The sequence below is a fragment of the Diabrotica virgifera genome, chromosome 2 (genome assembly GCF_917563875.1).
Source record: "Diabrotica virgifera virgifera chromosome 2, PGI_DIABVI_V3a".
NCBI lineage: Eukaryota > Metazoa > Arthropoda > Insecta > Coleoptera > Chrysomelidae > Diabrotica > Diabrotica virgifera.
The window spans coordinates 7,583,384-7,610,827 of NC_065444.1; the positions used below are offsets into that span (position 1 = coordinate 7,583,384).

General features: G+C 33.1%; 1 protein-coding gene across 2 annotated transcripts; it reads left to right on the forward strand.

The window, feature by feature from the left end:
- Positions 1-27,444, forward strand: LOC126879424 (A disintegrin and metalloproteinase with thrombospondin motifs adt-1-like). Of its 2 annotated transcripts, none has more exons than XM_050642435.1 (11): positions 1-277; positions 4,328-4,502; positions 6,570-7,007; positions 9,803-10,014; positions 14,258-14,449; positions 15,422-15,550; positions 20,009-20,264; positions 20,329-20,553; positions 20,816-20,933; positions 26,551-26,726; positions 27,137-27,444. In XM_050642435.1, the coding sequence occupies exons 1-11, from the start codon at positions 33-35 to the stop codon at positions 27,386-27,388; spliced, it is 2,418 nt and encodes an 805-aa protein (XP_050498392.1). In that variant the 5' UTR covers positions 1-32; the 3' UTR covers positions 27,389-27,444. The 2 variants fall into 2 exon arrangements, with proteins under 2 accessions (XP_050498392.1, XP_050498393.1); XM_050642436.1 differs by having other exon boundaries at positions 20,012-20,264.

A 27,444-nucleotide genomic window follows, 5' to 3' on the forward strand; every position in this document is an offset into this window, starting at 1 on the left:
AACGAAAAGTTTGCTTAACTTTTGACTCAACGATGTTTAACAAGATATTATTGTTCATAATTTTTTTCAATTTAAATCTGGTGATATCGTTTCCAAGGGAAGCTCTATTAGATGCCATGAATGAAGATGAACTCATGTATTATTTTCAAACCAGTGATAGAGCAGGGATACCGGAGTATGAGATTGTTGAGTTACCAGTAGTACTATCTGTAGAAGCTGTTGATGTGTATGATGGCTACGATGAAGAAATCGATTATAGTTTTTTGGCTTTTGAAAGGTATTTATCTATAAAAATTATTTAAAATCTAATTAATTGTATCAATTACTTTCAACACATTTAAAATCTCTAAGGGAATTTACTCATGGGAGTCGCTCTTCACTGTTTGTAGTTATTCGAGCAACATCTGTTGTGCTGTTGTGCAATTTTCGAAAAGAAATTCTTAATTATATCAGAGCAAAGTGTTTTTTAATAGCTGATTTAAGATTTAAGTATTGTTCTGAAGCTATTTTCTTGTGGCATTTTTGTAATTAACTAGTTTTGATGGGAAATGATCCACAATTTTACTAAAAAAATGATTTTATTAACGTTTCGACGTCCAAATCGGATGCCGTTGTCAAAATACAAAAAATATTAATGAATTAAACAAAAACGTTGTTGCTTAGTAAAAAAATTCTTCTAATAATTTATTTAATCTGACTCATTTTTATCGGCAATTTAGACATATATTATACATTTTAAAGTAGAAGACCTTAAAATGATATTGTCAATATTTATGAGTTGCATTCCTGGGACGACTTTACTGAAAGATAGTTCATTCGATTACATGAAATCAACCCCAACTCAGGAATATCCGTCACAAAAAATTATAACATGTAATCTGTCTTTAAAAAGACAACCTCATGCAACGGTGACAGTAAAATTCTCACGTTAGAGATTCCATAGTAAATCACGAGGGAAAACCAGGAAAAAACCTCGTGATACTATCCCGACATCGTGAGTATTAGGTCTTACTTTTGTTTACTCTCAAAACGGATACCAAATTCTGACCTTATAATGTACATATGTTATTTTAAATTATAAATAATATTAATAATACATAGATATATAAATAATACCAAAATATAAAATATGTACTAACTCGATATGTTATTGACTTACTAATCGTGGTATTTTCTTTCTATTGACTTCCTCCTTTAGTATGGGTAACCACATCCTACTGCATTCTACCGAGGAATTTGCGACATAATTGGTTTCATTTAGCATAATTAGAGCCGCTTCTTTGATTTATCTCTTTTTACTATCTGTTTCTTTCAGGACTATACTTGAATCTCTCCACTTCAGGTGAAACATCAAGACTATTAAACGTTAGAATAAGTGAGCATCAGTCTTATATTAAAAATAGAGAATTTGGTAGATCTCAAATATGTCAACACGCATGGGATAATGAACATAGAGTTCAGTAGAGAGATTCAGTAGAGAGTCCTAAAAGAAACAGATAGTAAAAAGAGAAAAATCAAAGAAGCGGCTCTAATTATGCTAAATGAAACCAATTGTGTTGCAAATTCCTCGGTAGAATGCAGTAGGATGTGGTTACCCATACTAAAAGAGGAAGTCAATAGAAAGAAAATACCACGATTAGTAAGTCATTAACATATCAAGTTAGTACATATTTTATATTTTAGTATTATTTATATAATATCGAATAATATTATTTATAATTTAAAATAGCATATATACATTAAAGTCAGAATTTGGTATTAGTTTTGAGAGTAAACAAAAGTAAGACCTAATACTCACGATGTCGGGATAGTATCACAAGGTTTTTTCCTGGTTTTCCATCGTGATTTACTATGGAATCTCTAACGCGAGAATTTTACTGTCACCGTTGCATGTGGTTGTCTTTTTAAAGACAGATCACATGTTATAATTTTTTGTGACGGATATTCTTGAGTTAGGGTTGATTTCATGTAATCATATGAAATATCTTTCAGTAAAGTCGTCCCAGGAACGCATTTTAAAGTCTTCTACTTTAAAACCCAGCAAACAGACCGACGTGTTAATTACGTGAATTTCTGGTACATTTGTCACCAATATACGTAAATTGTTTACGTGAATTTCACGTGAAAATTTGGTTGGAATGTCACATTGAAAATACGTCTTTAAATTACGTGAATAACTCGTCTTCAATAGACGTGTTATTCACCTTAAATACCAATAAAATGTTTCGGGAAATTCACGTTGCAAATACGTGTTGATCAACATATCTTTCGGTTCACGTAAATAATTCGACCTTAATTAACTTACTAATCATGTAATTATTATCCTCATATGACATAAATAAAACAAGCCTATAAAGTATTAACAATGCATTTATTTAGTAGAATTTAGAGACTTTAAAACATTTGCCTTGTATAATTATTATACAAGATAATGAACCAAAAATGCTACCGACCTAAAGACGCATTAAAAAATTTGCCAACACAAAACACAACACAGGTCACTTTTTATTACGAAAGGCATTATTATAAATAAACCCGCCTAAAATAAAACGAGGGAAATAAAGCTCTTCACGTTTCACTTTCACTTTTTGTTGTGAGGAGAAATGTGAGAAGCTGATATTAGAGAATTAGAGGTTATGCTCATCGATTATAAAAATCGATTATTTTTAAATTACAGTTAAACTATTCTACTTACTTTAAATTAGTATTACATATTTTCTTTTTGTTTTTAAATTTCTTCTGCTATTACCTAATTGGTCTTACTAAAAATCTATTTCAATACCAGAATAATATAAAAAAATAATGCTATCGAAACGTATCTATTATTCGATAAATCGATTAATTTAGTTTTCGAACCAACTATGTTAATCACGTATCGTGGTCACGTGATAGTATTTAAAGGAGGAGAAAGGCTTGGTAGTACGTCATCACCGCGCGCGATTTGAAAATTAGACTCGACATCATTTTAGCTGTGATATTTTTAAAGAAAAAAAAATAGCAAAAATAGCTTCAAATCAAGGTTGGATTGAAATAGTTATGCTAAATGATTTTAAAAGCGAAATCATAAACTTTTTGTTTAAATATTGTATTATTTACATTACTTTACGTGGAATACATCTAATTTTTCGACGTCCATAAAATACAGGGAGTAAAATTCAAGCGATACGTATTTAACCAACACCGTTGTAAAATTTTGTTTTCAAAAATATTTCTCAAAATTTAACCAAAGGAAGTTATTTCTGTTTCGTGATTATTACGTGAAATAAACGTACCTTTGCGATGTAACCGACATTCACACCTATGATAAAAAACATGTACAATATTCGTCATTATGATTTTATATTATTCTAATGTCAAACATGTATAAAGGAATCAAAAATATATTGGTGAATGATTTGGCACTGAAATACGTTTTTTTCCCGTCATAAATCTCCGAGTTACGTATTCGTTGAAATTTGCCGTAAATTTAACGTAATTATCACGTAACTGGGCTCAAACCTGTTTGCTGGGAATGTATAATAATATATGTCTGAATTGCCGATATAAATGAGTCAGATTAAATAAATTATTAGAAGAATTTTTTACTAAGCAACAATATTTTTGTTTAATTCATTAATATTTTTTGTATTTTGACAACGGCATCCGATTTGGACGTCCAAACGTTAATAAAATCATTTTTTTGGTAAAACTGTGGCTTATTTCCCATCAAAACTAGTTGATTTAAGTATAAAATATACTGAACAATATTGCGAATAGAATCCAATAAAACTCATTTCGTATAGATATTTCGTCATTTTACAGTTATTAGTAATTTTTACTTGTTGATTCCATCACAAATTTTTAAATATTTGTCATGATCTCTTCCCTCTTCTATGGCGTTACAGCCCAAGTTGAGCCCTGGCCTCCTCCAGCATCCACTTCCAAGTAATGTCCCGGGCTGCTCTCCTTCAGTTATTCACCCTCTATAATTCTTTAGTTTCGGTTCCCACTTCGTCTATCCACCTCTTCATAAGGTTTTGAAGGGCATAAAGAGAGTTGTTACTTAAATTTTCTGACGCGCTCAAATAATGGTCTGTTTCTACCTCTTTCGGTTATTATACATATATTTAGATTTGTTTTCATTTATTAGGAGTCCCATCTTCTCTGCTTTCTTCTCAAACCTCACGAAAGTCTCCTTCATTCTTAATCTGGTGCTTCCTGTTAGATCAATATCGTCTGTAAATATTACTCTTTTGACTGTTGCTGAGAAAAGACATTATGTTGTTTGTGTCATTGTATTAAGGTTGATTTTAGATTATCTTATACTTATTGACGATTAATATTCTAGGCCAATCAACCTGAAGCTTAAAAGAAATGCAGACATACTGGGTCATAACTTCACAACTTATGTCCATGATGAAGATGGCATTTCTGTATTCAACCATGTTCCCAGAAGTTGTCATTACTTGCACGAGGATGGTATTACTGTGGCATCAATGAGTATTTGTTCTTCAAAAAATGTTGTAAGTAACTATAATTACTATTACAGAGGAATTATATTCAATAAAAGTTATACGGGGTGACCGGAAAGTCCTTTATAGTATTAATTGTTTTTTTATACTACAGAGGAAACAAAATAATAACAATTTTGTGTGTGTTATTTATTATTTATTTATTTATTTATTTATTTAAAACATCATTATGCATACTAGTATGATAAAATTGATCCAAATAATGGCATAACCCAGACATCCAAAGTGAAAGTTATCCTCCAACACCAAATTGTTCTATATGGTCCACATAATGTCCAGAAAAAAGTCACACCATTTTGAGAGTCAGATTTGGGGGCGGGGGGAGAAATCGGCAAATTTGTAGTTTTTTACGTTTTTCGTCAATATTTCTAAAACTATGCGGTTTAGCATGAACCACCTTCTATACAAAAATGTTCTACATTAAATTTAAAATAAAAAAGGTCCTATGCATAATCCTTCTAAAATGAACGGTTCCAAAGTTACGGAGGTAGTATAGTGTAATTGGTCCAAAAAAGCCTAATCCAGACATCCAAAGTAAAAGTTTACCTCCAACACCAAATTGTTCTATATGGTCCACATATTCTTCAGTAAAAAGTTACATCATTTTGAGCGTCCGGTTTGGGGGGGGGGAGATGGGGGAGAAGTCGGTAAATTAGTAGTTTTTTTACGTTTTTCGTCAATAGTTCTAAAACTATGCTTTAGCGTAAACAATGTTGTATACAAAAATGTTCTACATAAAATTTAAAACAAAAAAGGTCCTATACATAATTGCTATAAAATCAACGGTTCCAGAGTTAGGGAGGAAGAAAAGTGGAGGTTTTCGAAACTTTTTATATTATTTGGACAATTGATGATGATTTTGGGTGGTGAGGTTGACGTTTCGTCAAGGGCTTATCACTAACATACCATCGGCCACTGAAATAGCAAATTTTATTTACAAAAAAATGTCTTTCATTAGTAATAATATTATAAATTGCCCAAAACATATAAAAAAATATCGAAAACCTCCACTTTTCACCCTCCGTAACTCTGGAAGCGTTGATTTTATAACAATTATGTATACGATCTTTTTTGTTTTAAATTTTATGTAGAAAATTTGAGTATAGAACATAATTTACGCTAAAGCATAGTTTTAGAAATATTGACGAAAAACGTAAAACAACTACTAATTTACTGACTTCTCCCCCATTTCCCCCCAAACCGTACGCTCAAATTGGTGTAACTTTTTACTGAACAATATGTGGACCATATAGAACAATTTGGTGTTGGAGGAAAACTTTTACTTTGGAAGTCTGTGTTAGGCGTTTTTTTTGTACCAATTACACTATACTACCTCCGTAACTTTGGAACCGTTCATTTTAGAAGGATTATGCATAGGACCTTTTTTATTTCAAATTTAATGTAGAACATTTTTGTATTGAAGTTGGTTCATGCTAAACCGCATAGTTTTAGAAATATTGACGAAAAACGTAAAAAACTACGAATTTACCGATTTCTCCCCCTCCCCCCAAACCCGACGCTCAAAAAGGTGTGACTTTTTTCTGAACATTATGTGGACCATATAGAACAATTTGGTGTTGGAGGATAACTTTCACTTTGGATGTCTGGGTTTGGGTCTAGTTATACCATACTATACCTCCATTGTCGCAACAAAACTTGATACGACGCCATGTTTGCATGTTCATTTGTCTCAGTATATCTAGAGTTACTGATGTAAAAGCGTAGCGAACTGTTTCGCAAATCCTCATTCGAAACATATCTGCGTTTTCTAATCTCCTCTTTAATGAAACTCCACAGTGTATTGTCCGGCGTTGTCAAATCTGGACTTCTTGGTGGCCAAGGTATTGATCAGGACAGTTTGGATAACCTTCATCCAATCCATCGGTCCGGGAAGATTTAATTCAGGTGGTTGAGAACAGCGAGAGCAAAATGGAGTGGAGCACCATCTTGTTGAAAATAAACAATGTCAGGGACTATGTAAAGGGACTTTCCAGCCACCCTGTATATATTATTGTAACGGAGGAATAATAAGTTTATAATGGTTATCAATTTTTTTAGCAAGGTTTAATATTTTTGGAAAACACTACTCTAGAAGTCCAGCCACTAACAGACCGATTACAATCAGTGCTTAATACCAAAGAACCTCTTATGGAAGCTCTTCTACAAGACGAATCGCTAACAATTCCCCATTTAGTAAAACGAGCTAGTTTTTTTCCGGGTTTCCCACATACCGAGGAAGACTATTTTCCCATTGCAGCAAATGTTTGGTCGGAAAATGACCATATACGAACAAATAACATATTCGATGCTGAAAATGGTTATAACTTTGGGGACAATATTTTTCGACCGTATTCCGAAGCTGCTTCTTCTAAAATACCGACGCTAACATTAGAATTAGCGATGTTTTTCGACGAGGCAGCTTACAAAATATTTGCTCCTTATTTTAGTTATGATGATAAGAAGTTGCAGGATATGTTGCTGGCTTACATGAATGCGGTAAGTTCTTGAGTATGTTCTTTCTTTCTCTCTCTCTCTCTCTCTCTCTCTCTCTCTCTCCTCCCCCTTTTCTCTCCTCCCCCTTATGGAGTATTGGACCCTCTTGCGTTTCTTAGCCAAAAGTGAAAGATGACTGATTGGCTGGATCAGCCCATCCTATTCTAACAATAAAACACTGAAAACGTTTATCTTTTATACTTCCTCAAAATTTATCATAACTATGTGACTACAGCTGTTTCGGCAGAGTGCCTTTCTCAAGTGATTTCGTTTACTATGTGTTTGCCTTTTTAAAGTCTTTAACTAAAGAGGTTGAGGAGTGGGGAGCTGTTTGTCTCTAGTTGGTCAAGATAGCTTAAGGCCTTTATTTTGAATATGCAGAATTTGAAACTCTTCATTGAAAGAATGATTATGATCTAGAAGGTGAAGTGCGTATGTAGAAGTGTCTGTTTTTCTATTGTTGAAAGCTCTTTTGTGTTCTGCTATCCGTTTGTCAAAGGTTCTGCCAGTTTGACCGATGTAAGTTTTCGGACAGTCACCACAAGTTAGTTTGTAGACACCACTCTGTAGTTGTTTTCTCTTTCGGCTATTATTGTTCTTAATATCATCCTATTCTGTTTTATTTTTTCGAAATTTCCTCTACAAGTCTTTTCCATTCCTTCCTATTTCTCGCTCTCTGTTTGACCTCTCTCCATCTTAGGCCAATTGTTTCATGATCTGTCGTTACAGTTATTCTCCAGCTATTATCACGTCTTTCTCTTCTTCTCCTTCCGTCTGGTTAGTAATCGAGTGTATATCTGGTTGTATTATTTTGGTCTTTCCTTAGAGTATCCAGTCCATTTCCTTTCTTTATTTTTTATTTTTTCGTGACTGATATTTTCTCTTGTTTTTCTCCATACTTTTATGTTTGTTATTTTATCGGGCCAGTATATTTTTAGGAAGCGATAACGTCAATTTTTGACATTATGTTCTTAACGTTCTTCCATATTTCCACTGTTTCCTCCATTTTGGACCGCTGCCCTTCGGTTTAGTTTCAGTCTTGCTGTGAATTCAATTATTGTTTTTTCTTATTGCAGAGCCTAGACATTGTATCTTCTTGTGTTTACCTTCCGGTTTTTGTCTTTAGTTAATTTCATCTTTATTTTGGCGCTTACTAAGGTCCTTTTCATGAGCATTTTTCAGTGCATCACAAATGATAAAAAAAGGTAAGTCCGTGATAAATACACATTTATAATATTTATTCTAATATAACATTTTAGTTAAACCTGACAGTTGTCATATTTTATTTGCAATTTGGCATGAAAACAAATCAATTGTGTTTATTGCATTTATAAAATGGTATTTTCTTTGATTTGTATAGTCTTATAAATTGTACAAACAGCCGCACAAACAGCTAATGGACGTCCTCAAAGCAAAACAATTACAATACAATGACCTTCGAATTATAACAACACATACGCATTAACGAACACATCAGAAGAGTTCGAAATTAAAAGAGGAGTGCGACAGGGGTGTGTATTGTCACCACTACTATTCAATGCATACTTTGAAGAAATTATGAAAAGAGCTCTTAAGGGGGAGAAACAGCAGGAATAAAGGTAAATGGAACGCCAATTAACAACATTAGATATGCGGACGATAATATCATAATAGCAGACAACCTTAAAGACCTCCAAAAGCTAATGAATAAAATAGTTGAGTATGGAGAAGAATATAGATTATCAATAAACATCAAGAAAACTAAATTTATGAGGATATCAAAAACCCAAAATAATGACAATTAAAGGTAAAACTTTAGAACAAGTAGAAAACTACAACTATCTTGGCACAATAATTAATCACACAGACGATTACACCAAAGAAATCAAAGTTCGAATAGAGAAAGCAAGAACAATCTTCAATAAAATGAGAAAAGTACTTTGTGCAAGAGAACTGAAATTAGACTTGAGAGTTAGGCTGGCAAGGTGTTATATTTTCTCGACTCTGCTTTACGGGATAGAAGCATGGACACTTAACGCATCGACTACTAAAAAGTTGGAAGCATTTGAACTGTTGGTGTATAGAAGAATGCTGAAGATATCATGGACCGAGCATATAACAAACAACGAAGTCATGAGAAGAGTCAACAAAAGACTGAAAATATTGGAAACCATCAAGACACGAAAGCTGCAGTACCTGGGGCATGCTATGCGTAATGAGAAATACAACATACTTCAGTTGATTATACAGGGGAAAATCCAGGGCAAGAGAAGTGTAGGAAGGAGACGAATCTCGTGGTTACGTAACTTGAGGGAATGGTACGGATGCACATCAACCGAACTATTCAGAGCAGCAGCATCTAAGATCAGAATAGACATGACGATTGCCAACTTCCGTCGCGGAGATGGCACGTGAAGGAGAAGATAAATTGTACAGATTATATTCGTAGATATTATTATATATAATTCGTAAATATTTTTTCGATTATAGCGTCATCTATCGACAACTAGAACAAATGTTATAAATAAAATAAATGTCTGTAATCACAGACGTGCCTTTTTTCTGTCACATACAATTTAATGCGTTAGAAAGAAATCGAAAAACTGTGACGCACTGAAAAATGCTCATGAAAAGGACTCTAGCATATTTTCTAATCACACATCTGCTCCTCGTAGACCCCTAACATCTTGTAACCAGCTTTTCCTTTTTGACTGGATCAGTACATGGTAGATTTGATTTCTGTGTCTTCCTCCTGGAGACCTACACGTTTCTTTGTTTATCTTTTTTGTATAACAGCAGTAATCTATTACAAATTTTAGGTTCAAGCATTGTACCATCATCCTAGTTTAGGTACGTCTTTGGAGTTAGTTTTAACGAGAATGGATATTATGAAACGACAACCAGCAGATATGCAACACTATAGTGGTGAGCGTAACAAACTTCTAGACAGTTTTTGCTCTTATCAGGAGAAAATAAATCCAAAAGGTGACGATAATCCAGCACATTGGGATATGGGTTTATATGTTTCAGGGTAAGAAATATTGCTTCTGTCTTGAAACAAGCCTTAATTAGTTATTTACTTAACGTTATCTTTACAAAAGACTTTTAAGTTATACCATCTTATACATAGCATAGACATATAATACATATACTACGCGTAGCAGTCTAAAACTCTTCCAACCATAGACATATTATAATATCTGGACTACGCGCTGCTATCTTAAAATGGGTGACAATTGCGACAGATAAATGAGCCTATTAGGTGGGAAGTCTCTTTCTAATCGGAAGAGTTCATCAAATCGGAGACAGTGGGAAAGTAACGTCATCGATAAACCCCTCGTCATTGGATAAACCCCGAAAGAAAGAGACTTCCCACCTAATAGCCTCAGTTTTCTCTGTCGCAATCGTCACTCATTTTAAGATAGCAGCGCGCAGTCTAGATATTTTATAGATCTATGGTTCCAACAGTACGACAGAGAAAAATTCCAATCGATTACTCGACTTGAAAGAAGTACCTAATCCGTAAAAAAATTCTGCGAACTAAAGAAGACGATCAGCATATTTTATGCAAGAAAAAGCATCCAGTGCAACTCTTGGACTCAAATTGGACAAAATATGAATTTTACGAAATTTTCATATCTCTAAACGGTTTCTTCTCACCAACCGTAAGTCGTTGAAAAAGTCTGAGCACAGAAGAAGAACGGGCGGCATATTTTATGTAAGAAAAGGGCTACAGTTAACTCATTTTAATGCTTTCAAAATTTGACCAAAATACAGCAGCAGAAAATCAAAGGCTAGTCCATGAAAAAACCACGTGACTTACCCACTGTCGCCGATCAGATAAAACCTGCTGATTAGAAAGAGATGCCTACCCTGTTTACAAACATTTTTCTCTGTCGCACTAGGGGAACCGTTTTAGATTGCAGCTCGAAGTCTAGGTATTATAAGTCTCATATTATATTAAATTATATATGAGGACCCTAGAGGAAAAGGGGTATAAGTGACATTTTTGTAAATATTGAGATAAATGCACTACGAACTGGAAATATTTCATTCTATTTGGTGGTAAAGAGATGTAAGCGATAAGTCTAACAGGTGCTGCTTTCTAGCGACAAGTTACTTAACCTCCAAGCCAACAATGAGTAGGGCTTGGAGGAGAAGAGATACGAGTGCGCTTGTACCCCTGTTCCACTGTGTCAGACTGTTAGTTGAGTTTGTTATTATTTCGGATGGGTAGTGGAAATAGCTCTTCTAAAGCAATATTACTTTGTCATTAAAGTATTACTGTATTGTAAACTGCAGTGTTTTACGTTATTATTAACTACAGTGCTTTTAAGAAGAGTTCGTGCTCTTTGTTTGAAGCTTTGAACGAGATGGATGTACGTAACCTAAAAACTGAAGGTAAGTTAATGAATACTGTTTGCTCCTACTGTTTAAAATAGTTGACAATAAATCAAGTATATTATAAAATCCTTCTAAATTGTTTTATTAACAGCTTTTACTGTAGATACTTTCTCTTATAAAAACGTTACTAAAAAATTACGATCATTTATATTATTTTAGTTTCAACTCACTAGGTCTAGACAGACAACAGATTTGTAAACACCAACCTAAATTATAAAACGGCAGCTTTGTTAAAAGTTAAACTATCTGTGATACACTCAAATTAGCATAATTTGTTTTCATAAAAATAATGTTTGCATTTTTTTTCAGATGACGAACCACTTTGCGAAGGTTATGACTCAGATACTGATTCAGAGTATGTGCCTGATAATGATGACAGCAGCAGTTATAGTTCAGGTAAAGATAAGTTCCAGTATTTAACTTATTATCGAAAGGTCATAATAAAATAAATATAAAAACAGTGAGCACCTTTGTAACACACTTGTTATTGGCTGAATGTACACTTGTTATTAAGTTCGCTATTCAAGTAAATTTGCAACTTTTTTATTGAGAGTAAAATACTGAGAAATTTGAAAATAGCAATGAATGTAATATTTCCATTTTTTTGTAGATCTAGCCGATGATCCGGAAGAAGAATATGGAAATGCAGAGCCAGTAATAGAGCATTTACCTGCTAATGCGTTTCCACCACCAAAGCAGACTGGCAAGAAAAGGATTCGGAGGCCAGATGTATGGAAAAAAAAAACAGAGCTAAAATAGCAAGAAATTCAGGTGAAGCTTACATGGACCAAAAGCACAATATTCATGAAGCTAAAAAGTTACGAGAACTTCAAAATCATCATTGTAGGTATAAATGTACCAATAATATTTCACAAGAACAAAGACTTTCAATTTTTAAAGAGTATTGGTCATTGGGTAACTGGAATCTCCAAACAGCTTTTCTAAATGGATCCATACAAATTGAGCCTATAAAAAGAAAAAATCTAAATGCAGTTAGCAACAAAAAGGTGTCATGTGTTTATAATCTGGGAGGATTTAGAGTATGTAAAGAGTTTATAATGAAAACTCTTGATGTCTCCAACAAACGTTTACAAAATATAGTTGAAAGCAAAAAAAAAAGTCTCCTCGGGCGTGGCATGCATAGATAAAAGAGGAAAAAATTCACCCCCAAACAAAATTTCTGAAAGGGCAATTGAAATCATAAAAGAACATATTAATAAGTTCCCTAAGTACACAAGCCACTACACTAGAAATAAGACTCCGAATAGGAGGTATCTTCCTCAGGAGTGTAATTTGAAAATAATGTATAAGCTATATTGTGATTTCTGTAAGGAGGAAAAACAGGAAGAACCTGTAAAGGAAAGCTTTTACAGAAATATTTTTAATACTCATTTCAACCTTAGTTTCAAAAGGCCAAGTACAGACACCTGTGACAAATGTGACAAATTTCAGATAAAAATAAATCACGGTTCGGCAGAAGAAAAAGATTTAGCTCAGAGAGAAAAAGACTTACACTTGCGTAAGGCGGAAGCCGTCAGAAAAGCAAAAGAAGAGTGTCATGACCTAAAGGATGCTAGCAAAGTTGCGTTCATCTTCGACTTACAAAAAACTATGCCAACTCCCAATGTGTCAACGTCTAAAGCATACTATCTAAGGCAACTGTGGACTTATAACTTAGGGGTCCATAACCTACAGAATGGAACGACCCACTTCTTTATGTGGCACGAAGGTCAGGCTTCACGTGGATGTCAGGAAATATCATCTTGTCTTCTAAAATATATCAGAAGCCTTCCCCCATCTGTAAAACACATAACTGCATTTAGCGACAATTGTGGAGGTCAAAACAAGAGTCATCTGACAGTCAAATTTTGGCTCTACATTGTCAGAAACACTAATATCCAAACAGTGGATCATCGATTTTTTATAAGTGGCCATTCTTATAATGAGTGTGACCAAAATTTTGGTTTAATAGAGTTAAAAAAGAAAAGAACCAAAAAGGACCTGTATGTACCACAACATTGGATGGAACTGGTAACTTCTACAAGTAGAAAGTTCTTTACAGTACAGATGGAAAATGACGATTTTTTAGATTTTCAAGCACTTGCGCCATACTTCAAGAAGAACGTAAGTGGAATACAGAGTATGCAATGGTTACATTTTCAGCAGGACAAACCTTTAACCCTGTTCTACAAGAAATCAGCTGGAGGTAGCATGGAAGAGTTTAGTGAGCTATCTATGAAACCTACTCGAGCTGGCAAAAACCCTGTCCTTCTGCCAGATCTCTTACCAGTACCGATTGACAGAAGGCCTCTCATTAAGCAGGCCAAATATTCAAATCTGCAACAGCTGCTTAACTACGTACCTCCAATTTACCATGAGTTTTTCACAAATCTGCGATATGATGGTCAACAAGCTAGAGAACTTATAAACTCAGAAGAAGCGGAAGTCGAAAATGACGAGTTGGAACATCATTACGACACTGATGCCGATGAATCATAAATCAATTATGTATTAGTGTTATGGTAAAGAATAAATTTGTACAAAAACTTTATAATATTTTTAAATGTTTTGCCTTTATGTTACAATTCTTAGAAGTAAAGGGGTACAAGTGCTACTTAGTAACCTAAAAATGGCTCCAAAATGAGTAATGTTAATAAAATCATGTTTTTTTGTTACAATTAAGAATAATAATGCCTACAGTTACTAAACCGGAGAAGAAAATCTACCATTAAGAAATCGTGGCAATTACAGTGAAAGCTGAACTTTGAACAGCGTTTACTCGAAATTTACTTTTTGTCACTTATACCCCTTTTCCTCTAGGGTCCTCATATTATATATTCATTTGCCTGTATAAATCTTTTTTATTTTAGGTTAGATTTTTTTGCATATGACAACGGCAGAAAAAGTGGAGTAACAATGGGATTGGCTACTGTAGGAGGAGTGTGTTTGGATCGTTATGCTTGCGTAATAGCAGAATTTGGAACCACAAATGTTTTTGGCAAACCATATCCTAGCGCTGGATTCACCAGTGTCTATGTACTTGCCCATGAAATTGGACACAAGTAAGTCTTTTTTTTTAGTGTATTGTAACGATTTGAACACCTAATTTATTCAGTTTTTATTTTAATTTATTTACACTTATGTCGATTTTATTTATACAACTACTATTTACTATCCGTTGCAAGATAATTCGGATGGAATTCCCCAGATTAAGAGACTGGGCCGATATCAAACACAATAATAACCTGGGGAATTCCATTCGAATTATCTTGCAACGGATAGTACAGTAAAACATAATTTATATAATACATTTATCTCCCTACAATAATACTCTATTCTCTTACCTATAAATTTTATTTCTTGTTAGCTGGTTTTCTCTTGAAAATAAAATAAAAATTCCATTTTTATTCAGTTGCAATGCGAAGGCAAAACCGTCTTATTTTTCACTTAGAACAGAGAGCGCAGACCAGCACTCTAAATCGACGATTTTCGACTCTATTTGGAGTCATCATCAGAGAGGCGTAGGCCTGCTGCTCTCTGCCCGAAGTGACAAAATCACGAAAGCTTATCCCCGCATTGCAACTGACGTTTATGGAGTAGGTGACTAGCGTCATCTGGCAACTGAAAGGCAAAGTAAGTTTTCAACCTAATAGAAACATTAATAATATTGAAAAATATTAAAAATATTACTAAAAGATTTTTAATTGAAAACTTATTGGTCCATTTCCCTGGTAACACCTCCATGGCTTCTAAAAATTGCAAGCCAGATGGATGCTGAAGCGAAGAAGACAAGAGGGAATTCAAAAAATATACAATTCACTACCCCGTTTGTTCAGCTGGTAAATTCCAACGGAAAATGGTTTTGCCTTTTGGTTTCCTCTTGAATTTCATAGAATGAAACAGCATGAATCCTTTCCTAACGTCACGCATATACCTGCTTTTCGTTTCTAATAGTCGTTCTAGAAAATACTGGTCGATTTACCGCTAGGATAGGACAGCTATATTTTCAAATAAGAATAACATTATATTTTTAGTTTAGGTATGCATCACGATAGTATCGACAACAGCTGTCCCAAGGAAGGTTACATTATGTCTCCATCCAGGGGAACCAACGGTGAAACCCAATGGTCAAGATGCAGTGCAGATGTTATGAAGAAATTAAGGTAAAGGTAACTGCAACTAAAGAATATCAATATCAATAAAGAATATCAATGTCTGCCCAAATTTTATTGCCCTTTATTGAGGGTGTTTCTCTCATTGACGGGCACTAGAAAATTCCGATGATGGGTACCCGCGATTGTTTAAGATAATGGTCGGAATAAAGAGATATGTATAAAAGAATGGAGACTTCCATTTCTAATAACCGGAAATTCAGAATCAGTTGTTATAAGTAGATGTAACTGTATAGGTGTGTTCGCTTACAGAGGTTTTCTTCTTTTTGAAGTTATACTTCTTTACCGGCGACAGAGGGTGAATTTTTATATGTTAAAACCTATCAGCCCGACGCATGCGCATTATAACTTTGTTCTGCTTGGATGTTCAAATGACATGTCAAAAATTATCCGATATGGCAGCTGTAGGACAGCTGTGGTTTGGAGGTAAAGGTAAAGGTAAACAAATGTATATTAGTTTTATTGTTGTGAGGACAGAAACAAAAAAGTTTATAATATTGTAGTGACTTTTAAATAGTTTTTAAAAGCAACAGGTACGTAATAATTGTTAATGTATCGTGGGTATAAACCTACCTATTTGATCTGCCAAAATACATAGTATGTAATACTTTTATTTATGTAATTTGATTACCATCAAAATTTCTATCAATATTCACCTAAAATATTGTTTTCTTACTCTATGTTTTGTTGTATTTTTTCAATTCTAAATCATTTCAATTCAAAATTAAAATAATTTGATCAGTTTTCAAAATATCACAAGTTTAATCCGTTTAGTTAATCGATCTTCGTAAATAATGACACATAGTGTCCGTGGCTAAGCGTTGAAGGCGAATGAATTCTAATACCAACCGCGCTTATCAGCGTTGGTTCGAGTCCCAATAGAAACTTTCTTTTTTGTTTTTTTTTTAATACATTTTATGATTGTAAGTATATTTATTATATAATTGTATTTTCAGAAAATACGTATTTAGTTAAAAATTTTTTCGACAATTAATGTTCAGACATCATTTGTGGCTTGTTTAATGTGTTTGTGTGTGTTTTATTCTTTTATTATTTTAATTTTTGGCACTGTTCTAATAAAAATGTTTGAGAAGTAGTAAGTATAAACTAGTTTAATATTTAAACAAAATATAAATAAAAAGTATATTAATTTCGTTTAAATCATATAATAGAAGTATAACTTCTTACGTGCGTACAAAGTACACACACATTCTTTTTTTTAAGTACCTTGTCCTCCCAGAATATTGGCGATCAGTCGCATGATTTTTACTTTGTGCACAGCTGACTTAAATAGTGTCGTGGTGCTCACTCCATGCCACTGGCGGAGGTTCCTAAGCCAGGATGTTGTTCCGTGTCTGGGGGCTTTCTCTCTATCATTCTTTGTGTGGCGACCCCTTTCAATTACTACTTTTTTAAATGCTAATTTTAATTTTTAATAACTTTTTCAAAATGAAATAATACGTCCCATTTAAAATTCACATTTAATATACAAACCATATGCATAGAAGGGCCTGTTAAGTTTTAAAAAACGAAATATATCCCTATTCAGGTAAAATGCCAGTTTTTATTCAGTTTTTAAAGCACCAGATCTAATCAATTGTCGCCTTTCTGGCCATATGGTAGAACCACATAATGACAGATTAGTGTTTGTGGCAGTTCAGTAGAGTCACAGCGGGCACCCCACCCCGTGCGGTCACACCCTCGCTAAAATAACAAACTCTCTTTTGAGACATTTTCACGTTCTTTTTACCGATTGAAATAAATATATTATTGACAGACAGTTTGTTGTTTTTACATTTATTTTAATTTCATTTACTTGTTTCCGTGGACAATAAGGTTATTACACGCAACTCAACCCCACCACGGAACACTTGGATAATTACATGTAGCGTTTCATATTTCGATTTCTCATCACTTGGGCAAAGCATTCTAGTTTTCTTCTTTTTATAATATTCAGTACTTCTCTTTCTTTGTTCAGTCGCTGCATTATCGCTTGATTTGTTACTCTGTTCATCCACGATATCCTCAACATTCTGCGGTAAGCCCACATTTCAAAAGCCTCAATCCTCTTGCACTTTGTTTCCGTGAGGGACCATGCTTCCATTCCATAGAACAAAATGCTCAATACGTTGCAGCGTAATAAGCGTATTCTTGACGTAATTTTTAGCTCTCTGTTGGTTAGTACCTTTTGCATTTTCCTAAATGATGTTCTCGCTTGCTGTATTCTGCATTTGATTTCCTGTGATAAGTCCCATTTTTCATTCACCCAGCAGCCTAAATACTTGTATGCTTGTACTCTCTGCGCCATGTCTCCATTTATTCAATATCTGCCAACTTATTAGCAATATTTTTGTTTTTACTGATGGCCGTCCATTGGGTTTACTTTAGTTTATTTTCAGACGCATTTGTTGGCTGTGGTCCGTCACTGATTGTAGGAGTGCCTGCAAATCATCCCTGTCCGTTGCTAGCAGAACTGTGTCATCAGCGTATCTCATTGTTGATGACTATTGCTCCATTGGCAATTATACCCTCTGTTCTGTCTTCTACTGCTTCTCTGAAGATCTTTCCTGCATACAAATCAAACAGAAGTAGGGAGAGCACGCAACCTTGTCTAACTCCTTTCAGAATAGGAATTTCTTCAGATGTCTGGTTGTTAATTCTGAGTCAGCTGTTTGATTCCAGTACAAATTGGCTATTACCCGAATGTCTCGTCCATTCAGGCCTATCTCTTACTAAGTGTACCCACTAACTTATCGTGTTGAACAGTGTCGAATGACTTCTCATAGTCAACAAAGCAGACATACATCAGCATCTTTAGTGATGTCACAGAAAGATGCCTTCAAAAGTTTCTCTCGAGCCTTGTTTCGGCAACATATCTGCTCGTTCGTTCCTATGCACTCCTTCATGACCTGATGTTGTTCTGAAGCCATTTCCTTGTGGCATTTTTATAATCAAGTCTTTTCGATGGGAAATAAGCCACAATTTTACCAAAAAAAAATGAATTTATTAACGTTTCAAACAACAAACACATTGAGATCTATTCTATCTAAAACTAAACCTAACAATGAACACGAAAGAACAAAGAATTGTATTTATAAAATACCTTGTGAATGCGAACAATTTTATTTAGGTGAAACATCAAGACCATTAGACGTTAGAATAAGTGAACATCAATCTTATATTAAAAATAGAGAATTTGATAGATCTCAAATTTGTCAACATGCATGGGATAATGAACATAGAGTTCAGTGGAGAGATTCAATTATAGTCCTAAAAGAAACAGATAGTAAAAAGAGAAAAATCAAATAAGCGGTTCTAATGATGCTAAATGAAAACATTTGTGTCGCAAATTCCTCGGTAGAAGACAGTAGGATGTGGTTACCCATACTAAAAGAGGAAGTCAATAGAAAGAAAATACCACGATTAGTAAGTCATTAACATATCGAGTTAGTACATATTTTATATTTTAGTATTATTTATATAATATCGATGTGTTATTAATATTATTTATAATTTAAAATAGCATATATACATTAAAGTCAGAATTTGGTATTAGTTTCGAGAGTAAACTAAATATAAGCCCAAATACTTACGATGTCGGGATAGTATCACGAGGTTTTTTCCTGGTTTTCCCTCGTGATTTACTATGGAATCTCTAGCGCGAGAATTTTACTGCTATCGTTGCATTTTGTTGTCTCTTTAAAGACAGATCACATGCTATGATTTTTTGTGGCGGATATTCTTGAGTTGGGGTTGATTTCATGTAATCGAATGAACTATCTTTTAGTAAAGTCGTCCCAGGAACGCAACTCATCAATATTGGCAATATCATTTTAAAGTCTTCTACTTTCAAATGTATAATACATGCCTGAATTGCCGATATAAATGAGTCAGATTAAATAAATTATTAGAAGAATTTTTTACTAAGCAACATTTTTGTTTATTTAGTATTACTTTGTATTTTGACAACGACACCCGACTTGGGCGACGAAACGGTTATAAATTCATTTTTTGGTAAAATTGTGGCTTATTTCCCATCGAAAATACTTAATTCATGACCTGACATCCATATTAATGACACTTTATTGTCTTTTGGCAGGTTAGATCTTTGGAGTTTCTCACCAGTTTTGATTTGGTGAGAGGGTTCTTTACAGCGAGAATATCCGATTGGTTATCTGTGTAAATGTTGATTCTCTTAGCTTTAGGGTCTTCATCAATGCAGGTAACCAAAGCAAAAACTTCAGCCTGGAACACAGTACCGCCTCCCTTGTACCGAAACCACTCTTGAAACCAAACTGAGATTTGCCGATGTTTTCTTCACATTTGGTATTACTACTTCACAGAGGTTTTACTGTATTTTAATAAATATAAATATGTCATATTACTAAATATTGAATTAGACAATGTTACCATACTAATCTGAATATTATTATTATTATTATATTTAAGTAGCTGGGCGAAATGTTTAGAAGACACATCCAAACCTAACAAAAATCTCGATCATAACAAATTTCTGCGGACACCTGGACAAAAATTTACTGCCAAAAAACAGTGTGAGATACTTCTTCGTGATAAGGATGCTACAGTACTGCCCAGTCAAGGCCTTTCTGACATCTGTTACAATTTACACTGTAAAACACCTCATCGAAGTGGACATTATTTTGCTGGACCTGCTCTTGAAGGCACTCAATGTGGTTATGGGCAGGTATGTTTTTTAACTTCAGGTTACAGGTAGTTTTAAGTTAAACCATTTACAATTCCTATTTTAGTACTGCTATGGGGGCACCTGTGTCAAAAAAGCTCTTCCCAAACCAGTCAAAGTTGTACCGGGAGGATGGGGTCCATGGAAAGAAGGTGTTTGCAGTTCAGGTTGTATAGAGAAATCAAAAGGGAATACTTCAAAAAGAAGACTTTGCAATAATCCTGCTCCACTCAATACTGATGAAGGCTGTGAAGGGTCCAGCGTGCAGTTTGGACTTTGCAACGATAGTAAGGTAATAAATAAGAATTTTTACATTGATATAATTGTAATTATACCGGTGCAATCAAACCAAGAGAGTCATTATTATTCAGCTCCGCGGGGTGATATTCTTCGAGGTGTGAAATTATATCAACAAGGGATCTACCTGTTTTATGGAATGATCCCTTGTTTATTTAAGTACACATTTCCATGAATAGTACTCCACTGAGCTGTATATTAATGACTCTTTTAGTATGATTTCAGAACTATACATCTTATTCATTTTCTGGTCTTAGGTATGCAAAGGAAAAATATCTGCAGTAAAGTATGCATCACAAAAATGTACAGAATTCTCAAAGCTTTTGCCTGAACTGGAATCTGTGGGTACTGGGCTTCAATCACCACACGAAGAAGGTATTTTTTTCTTAATGTACATATCTACAATAATTTAGATATTTTTTACACCAATATAACTTGGATACTAAATTTACAGACTTACTAGTCTACACACTGTAATTTTTGAGTCCATCGCCCGTCATTCATTCTGGCCATATGGTTCCTTTAGTCTTCTTCTTCTTTAAGGTCCGTCTTCTTCTTCTTTAAGGTCCATCTTCTATCGAAAGTTGGAAATCATCATGACTACGCGGACCCAGTTGACTGCCGCTCTAAATAGTTCTGGCATTCAAACCATTCCCTTATAGTCTAGGCGCCAGAGGGATCACCGTGTCCTTTTCAATTCTGATGGACAAACTCAACGGTTTCTCATGGATTTTTGGCTGCTGATTACGAATTTCGAGGGTGGATTTCGATCCGAGTGGTCAAAAAATTGTTATAAACAATTAAATTGTATAATGTTTATAAGGCTCTGGCTCATAAACTAAAAGAGATAAAAAAGAATGTTTAAAATAAAATTTGTTCCTTAGTACAAAGCAAAAAAAAACATTTACTAACCTTAAATCCAACAATTACAACTCAAGATATTGTAAAATTAGTGAACAGTACAAATTGCAAAATAAGTATTTTTCGAAGCTTTATCGATCGTAACTCGGTTTCTACGAATGCAAATGAGCCTTAGAAGATCTCATTTTAAAGCTTAATTAATAGGCTTCAAAGCAAAGTTTGTTAAATTACTTTATCTTTATTGGTTTTAAAGTTATACCCGTTTGAAGTTCTAATTTTCTTAAAGAAATTGTACATTAATTTGTTTATAAGGGTTTTAAACAAATTTGAGCTATAAACAATTATACTTTAATTAACAATAATGATAGAAGAACTCAAAAGGAACAATTTGAGCTTATGAAAATGTTCATAAGTGTATTTTTGGCCAAGATATCAATATTTTAATGGCGCGCTATGAGGCGCAAGATCGGCTCACAGTCAAGTAAGTGACGAAATTCGTAGCCACAATATCGATATATTGGCCAAAAATACACTTATGAACATTTTCGTCAGCTCAAATTGTTCCTTTTGAGTTCTTCTATCATTATTGTTAATTAAAGTATAAATGTTTATAGATCAAATTTGCTTGAAACCCTTATAAACAAATTAATGTACAATTCTTTTAAGAAAATTATAAATTCAAACGGGTATAACTTTAAAACAAATAAATATTAAATAATTTAACAAACTTTGTTTGGAAGCCTATTCATTAAGCTTTAAAATGAGATAATCTAAGACTCATTTGCATTCGTAAAAGCCGAGTTACGATCGATAAAGCTTCGAAAAATACTTATTTTGCAATTTGCAATTTGTATTGTGCACTCAGATTTTTTGACCACTCAGATCGAAATCCACCCTCGAAATTCGTAATCAGCAGCCAAAAATCCATAAGAAACCGTTGTTTGTCCATCAGAATTGAAAAGCACACGGTGCCCTCTATTTGGCGTCTAGACTATTAAGTACAAGATATTCTTCGTCTTCCCACATTTCGCTTTCCTCAGATTTTGTCTTGTATAATAAGTTGTAATGATGAGTCCTTTTACCCTCTCATCACATGTCCTAAATACTCAAGTTTTCGTCTTTTGATAGTTAATATTATTTCCGCTTCATTTCATATCCTTCTAGTTATTTAATCAACGTTTGACGTTCTTTGAATCCATGATATTCGTAGGATTCTTTTGTAACACCAAAATTCAAAGGCGGCCAACTTATTCCTTTATATTCTCTAAAAGTCCGTCTCCTCTAATCTTTGGAACCTCTAAAACGATATTATCTTCTCACGTATCTTTACTATTTATTATTTTCACTTTCTTTAGTTCCTTCCTTATTTCGTCTGTTGATCATCAGGCATCAATTTCGATCTTTGGTTGACTAATCTTTCTTCCTGAATTTTCTAACTTTTATGTTAGTTGCTCATCATGGTTTTGTTGACTTTTATACTTCTGTATAGAAATCTTCTACTACCCTTTGTAATTCATCCCTGTTGGTGATTATATTTCCATCTTAATTCTTTAATTCCGTTATTTATTTTTTTGCCTTTGTTCATTTTCTCTTTAAACCTTTAAGGCTCAATTATAAGGCTGTTATATAATAGTTTGTTGAATTTGTTGATTTTTATGTTTTCGGTTACCCGCTCTATAGTCCAACCATTTTTAATTGAAGGCGACTCATCTACAAATTGAACTGAGAACTATCGGCAACAATGTTAAATTTTAGAACTAAATTTATACCGGGGGCATTTTATTGTGTATCCTTTGCCAATGTGGATAAGTGAAAAAATTAGATGATTTCCGAAAATTTGCCTCGGTAGCAATATACCTCCAGCCAATGGGTCAAATTTACAAGTGGCTAAGTTGAACAAATTCCTTGAATACTGTGAATCATTGGTAACCTTATCAATACTTCGCTGGTCCATATATTTATGTCCGTCGAAGGGTGAGAATTCTTAGAAATATTTTACTCGTCAACAAGTGTCCTTATCCGCATAGACGTCGACGTGGGGTGTTTTGTTTTTTGTGACATGGGAATAAGTCACAATTAAGTTTTAAATTAAATTTATTTGACGTTTCGATTTCCAACTTGGAAATTATTATCAAAATACACAACTTTAATAATTTAAACAAATTTTGTTTTTGTTGCTTGGTAAAAAAATCTTCTCTAATAATTTAATTTTATCTCACTCATTCATATTGACAATTCAGACATAATATATTATACATTTTAAAGTAGATTTATCTATTAAATCTTAATCTTCGATTCATTGTCTTCACTCTTGTTCGTATTCTCACTGTCTTGTCTTTCGTTTACTTGATTAAAAGAAATGCTCCACCATCTTTCTATTTTTAGTAGGCGTGTAAATTGGAGATATAGTTCATTAAAATGAAACCAAACATTGCTTTTTGGTGGTGCCATTTGCCATTATTCTTTCACGTTTTAATATCTGTAAAATATTATTCATGCCGTTCCCAAAGATCAAGGATAGTAAATGAAACTCAATACTTATTATAAACACACATCATAATGACAATTTAAAGTGGAAATTGACCTTGAAATACTGTATAGGTACTCTTAATTAATAAAATTTTACTTTATTTATTATTTTACTTCGAAAATAAGCCCACTTTGAAAATTCAATTTATTTGACGTTTTGACTTCCACTTCAGAAATCGTTATCAAAATACAAAATATTAATAACACTTTCAGAAGTGGAAGTCGAAAATATGCCAAAATGCAAAATTATTTGATAAGTAAAATAATGTATTCGCTCTGAGCGTTAACAAAGTGTCAAAGCAAAATCGACCGACCTGCTCATGGTGGCGGTTTTTTGAAATTTTATCAGGACGCTTTGTGTATGTTTAAATGAGACATTTAAAAAAAATGCCGTGTCACGGTAGTGATATTATGTATTAATATAAACAGAAAATAAAAACGCACTTAATCTGATATAAATTATTCTATTTCCAATATTGATTATCAGTTTGATTTTGTATACATAACCTCACTATCGCAGTTTATGTCAATAAATCTTTATTAACGAAAAAGAAAATATTTTTGTTGGACTATAAATTACAGTATAAATTAATAACGAATGAATTCTAACAATTGTATTCACTTTGCCTCAAGAATTTAAAAATAAAAAAATTTATTAAGATAAAGAAATCACTTTCTAGCTGGATAAAAAATATAAAAATAAATAACATATTCTAGTAATAATGTAAAACTTTATAGAACATAGACATAGTCTTTTGTAAATCTTTATTAGGTTAAGTGAATTTTCTCTTGTTTTCTTAATAATCAGTTACCTCCATTAGATTAATTTTATTGATTATAATAAATAGAATAAGTACACACACAAACAATATGTTCATCGTGTACTTAGCATCTAAGTTTTTTGCATGTAAACTGATTTTTTCTTGAAATAAAATTATTTTTTATTTTATTTTTTATTTTTTATCACTACAAAATAAAATATTCAAGTTTAACAAAATAATCCCATAAGACTCAATGTTAAAACGTCCTGACAAAATCTGACAGCGTGTCACGTGACTGTAAGTAGAGGGGAGACGCACGGAGCCAATATATAACTAATATTGGATATAAATGGAAAATAGAAAAATAGAAAATAGAAAAAAATGTTTAATTCAGAAATAAACATTGTTTTTCGCTTAAATTAAATAGTGTTCAAACTGTCAAGGGGCAGATGGGTGGCAGCTCGAATATTGAAATTAAGCGAAAAACAATGTTTATTTATCAAAAACCATTTTTTTTGTCTTCTGAAAGCAATAGAATGTATTCTAAATTAAATAAATTACATGCCTTCTTCTTTTTTTTTGTGTCAATTTAATTCAAAAAATTTTTTTTGCTTGTACAAACAGCTTGTATAAATAATTATGTTAATGTTTATATTGCTGAATAGAGAATTGAATAACCTTTTAAATAAGCTATCGCACGACCTCTATTGACATTTAAAAAAATCATCGATTACGTCATCACGTCCAGATGGATGACGTCACTAGTGGGATATATGTCTCAAAAAATCATAATTTAAAAGTAAAAATCGACCTGTTAAGATTTTTCCTTAAAGTCGGTGGCTTACGAAATAACCAATTTATTCCAAACATTTGCACCATACTGTATGTAATTGCATAAGATGCCACAAAGAAATAGATTCAGAAGAATATTTACTTTTTTTTGTTAGAACAACTAGAAAATATATGTCAAAACATACATGATAATTTAATAATTACATCGATCTTAGATTTAACTTTTACGTAATTACGTGTATACGCTGTGAGCTCGTACGTAGAAGGGATATTTATAAATTTGCGAGCGCCAGTAGTGACAAGTCTGTAAACGTTTACCGGAAATTTGACATAAATGTCAAAGTGATTAATTTAAAATTAAAATTAAAAACATTTATTATAAAAAATATTAGTTGGTCAAAGCTGTGGTATATATTTGTACCTTGAATATACTTACGTTTTAAATACTGAATTTACGTTTTTTTAATGTTCCCTAATATGTAATTATAAATTAATCTATCTAATCTTAGCGCCATCTACACGATAATTGTGAAAGTATTCGAAGTAAGAAATTAATATTTCATCAATAGAACGTCAAAATGATTAGCAAAATCTTAAAAAAATCTATTACAATTTAATTAATTTTTAGCGTTGTAAATATTAAGCGATAACAATTAAATAATAAATTTAAAAATTACCAGTGAAAGTTGAATAGTAATCCGCCAGGAGCGACACCAGCGAAGCTCAGAGCGTATAAATAAGTAATAAATAACTAAAATATTACTTTGGTACGCCACTGCAAATTTGACAAGAGAACTATCGGTGACTTGCTTTAAGTGCGATGTTGCCAATGAAACACCTTCAATTAAAAATTGTTGAAGTATAATAGATTTTTGTATTCTTTTACTTATATTTCTAAGTTCATGGTGTTCATTGCTTCTATTTTATGGGTTCTTTATTCTAAGTGGAGTATATACTCATTAATGTCGATTAAAAACTTTAATTTTGATTTTTATGTTGGTATTACTTTTTTGTTTTAAAAAATATATACATGGATATTTATTTTTTAGGTCGTTTATGGATGGGATGTGCTATATTTTGTAAAAGAGCCGATTCTGGAATATTCTACACTCCCAGGATAGAACTGAACGATCTGGGAATTTCACCTTATTTTCCTGATGGAACATGGTGCCATTCAGTCGGAAATAGAAATTTCTATTGTTTGCAACACCACTGTTTACCGGAGGTAATTTTAGTTTTAAATTTTCTATAACCTAAATAAAAAACACATAAATATAATCCTGCCTGGTTCTGTTTCTGTACTATGCTTTTATCAGTAGTTCCATTAACCGAGACCCCAAGATATTTAAAAACACGTCATCTTATCTAGGCAAAATCACATCGACCTGATTTCTAGTACTCATATTGCGTGAGTAAACGAAAAATACGAAAGACAGTAAGATTTAATTTCAATTAATTTGATATATACTACTCGCATTTCATTGCCATTATGATGCTCGTATTCTGCATGACATTCACCGCTACGCGGCTCATGTCGTATCCCTCATATTCGCATAATAATGACCATCATGCTCGTTACCTAATATCCTATTGTTAAACAAGTACGTAAAACTAATTAAATACTTTTTTTTGCAGAATTTTCAAATCAGAACATTAACAAATCATCTAGAAGACCTATCTTTTCTTCAGAACGCTAGACCTCATGCTCATGTCTCCCAAGATATCAAAGACTACTTATCTGTAGATTCGTACGGACGTCCGATAAAGACAACATTATCCGAAGGTGACGACATACCTCCACCAGATGAAGAATGGGAGTCCCATGATTATATTGAAATTCCAGGACTGAGGGAAAAATATTATAATGAAAATGCGAACAAAATATAGTAGCTGAATTGTGATCAATTATTATTTAATCCTTTTAATATACCTTTTAAAATGTT

What these genes read in the sequence shown, in the direction of transcription:
- LOC126879424 (XM_050642435.1), top strand. Translation starts at nt 33, where the DNA reads ATGTTTAACAAGATATTATTGTTCATAATTTTTTTCAATTTAAATCTG. An exon ending in TGCTGGCTTACATGAATGCG is followed by an intron (nt 7,008 to 9,802) that starts GTAAGTTCTTGA and finishes TACAAATTTTAG; the next exon opens with GTTCAAGCATTGTACCATCA. An exon ending in AACACCACTGTTTACCGGAG is followed by an intron (nt 26,727 to 27,136) that starts GTAATTTTAGTT and finishes TTTTTTTTGCAG; the next exon opens with AATTTTCAAATCAGAACATT.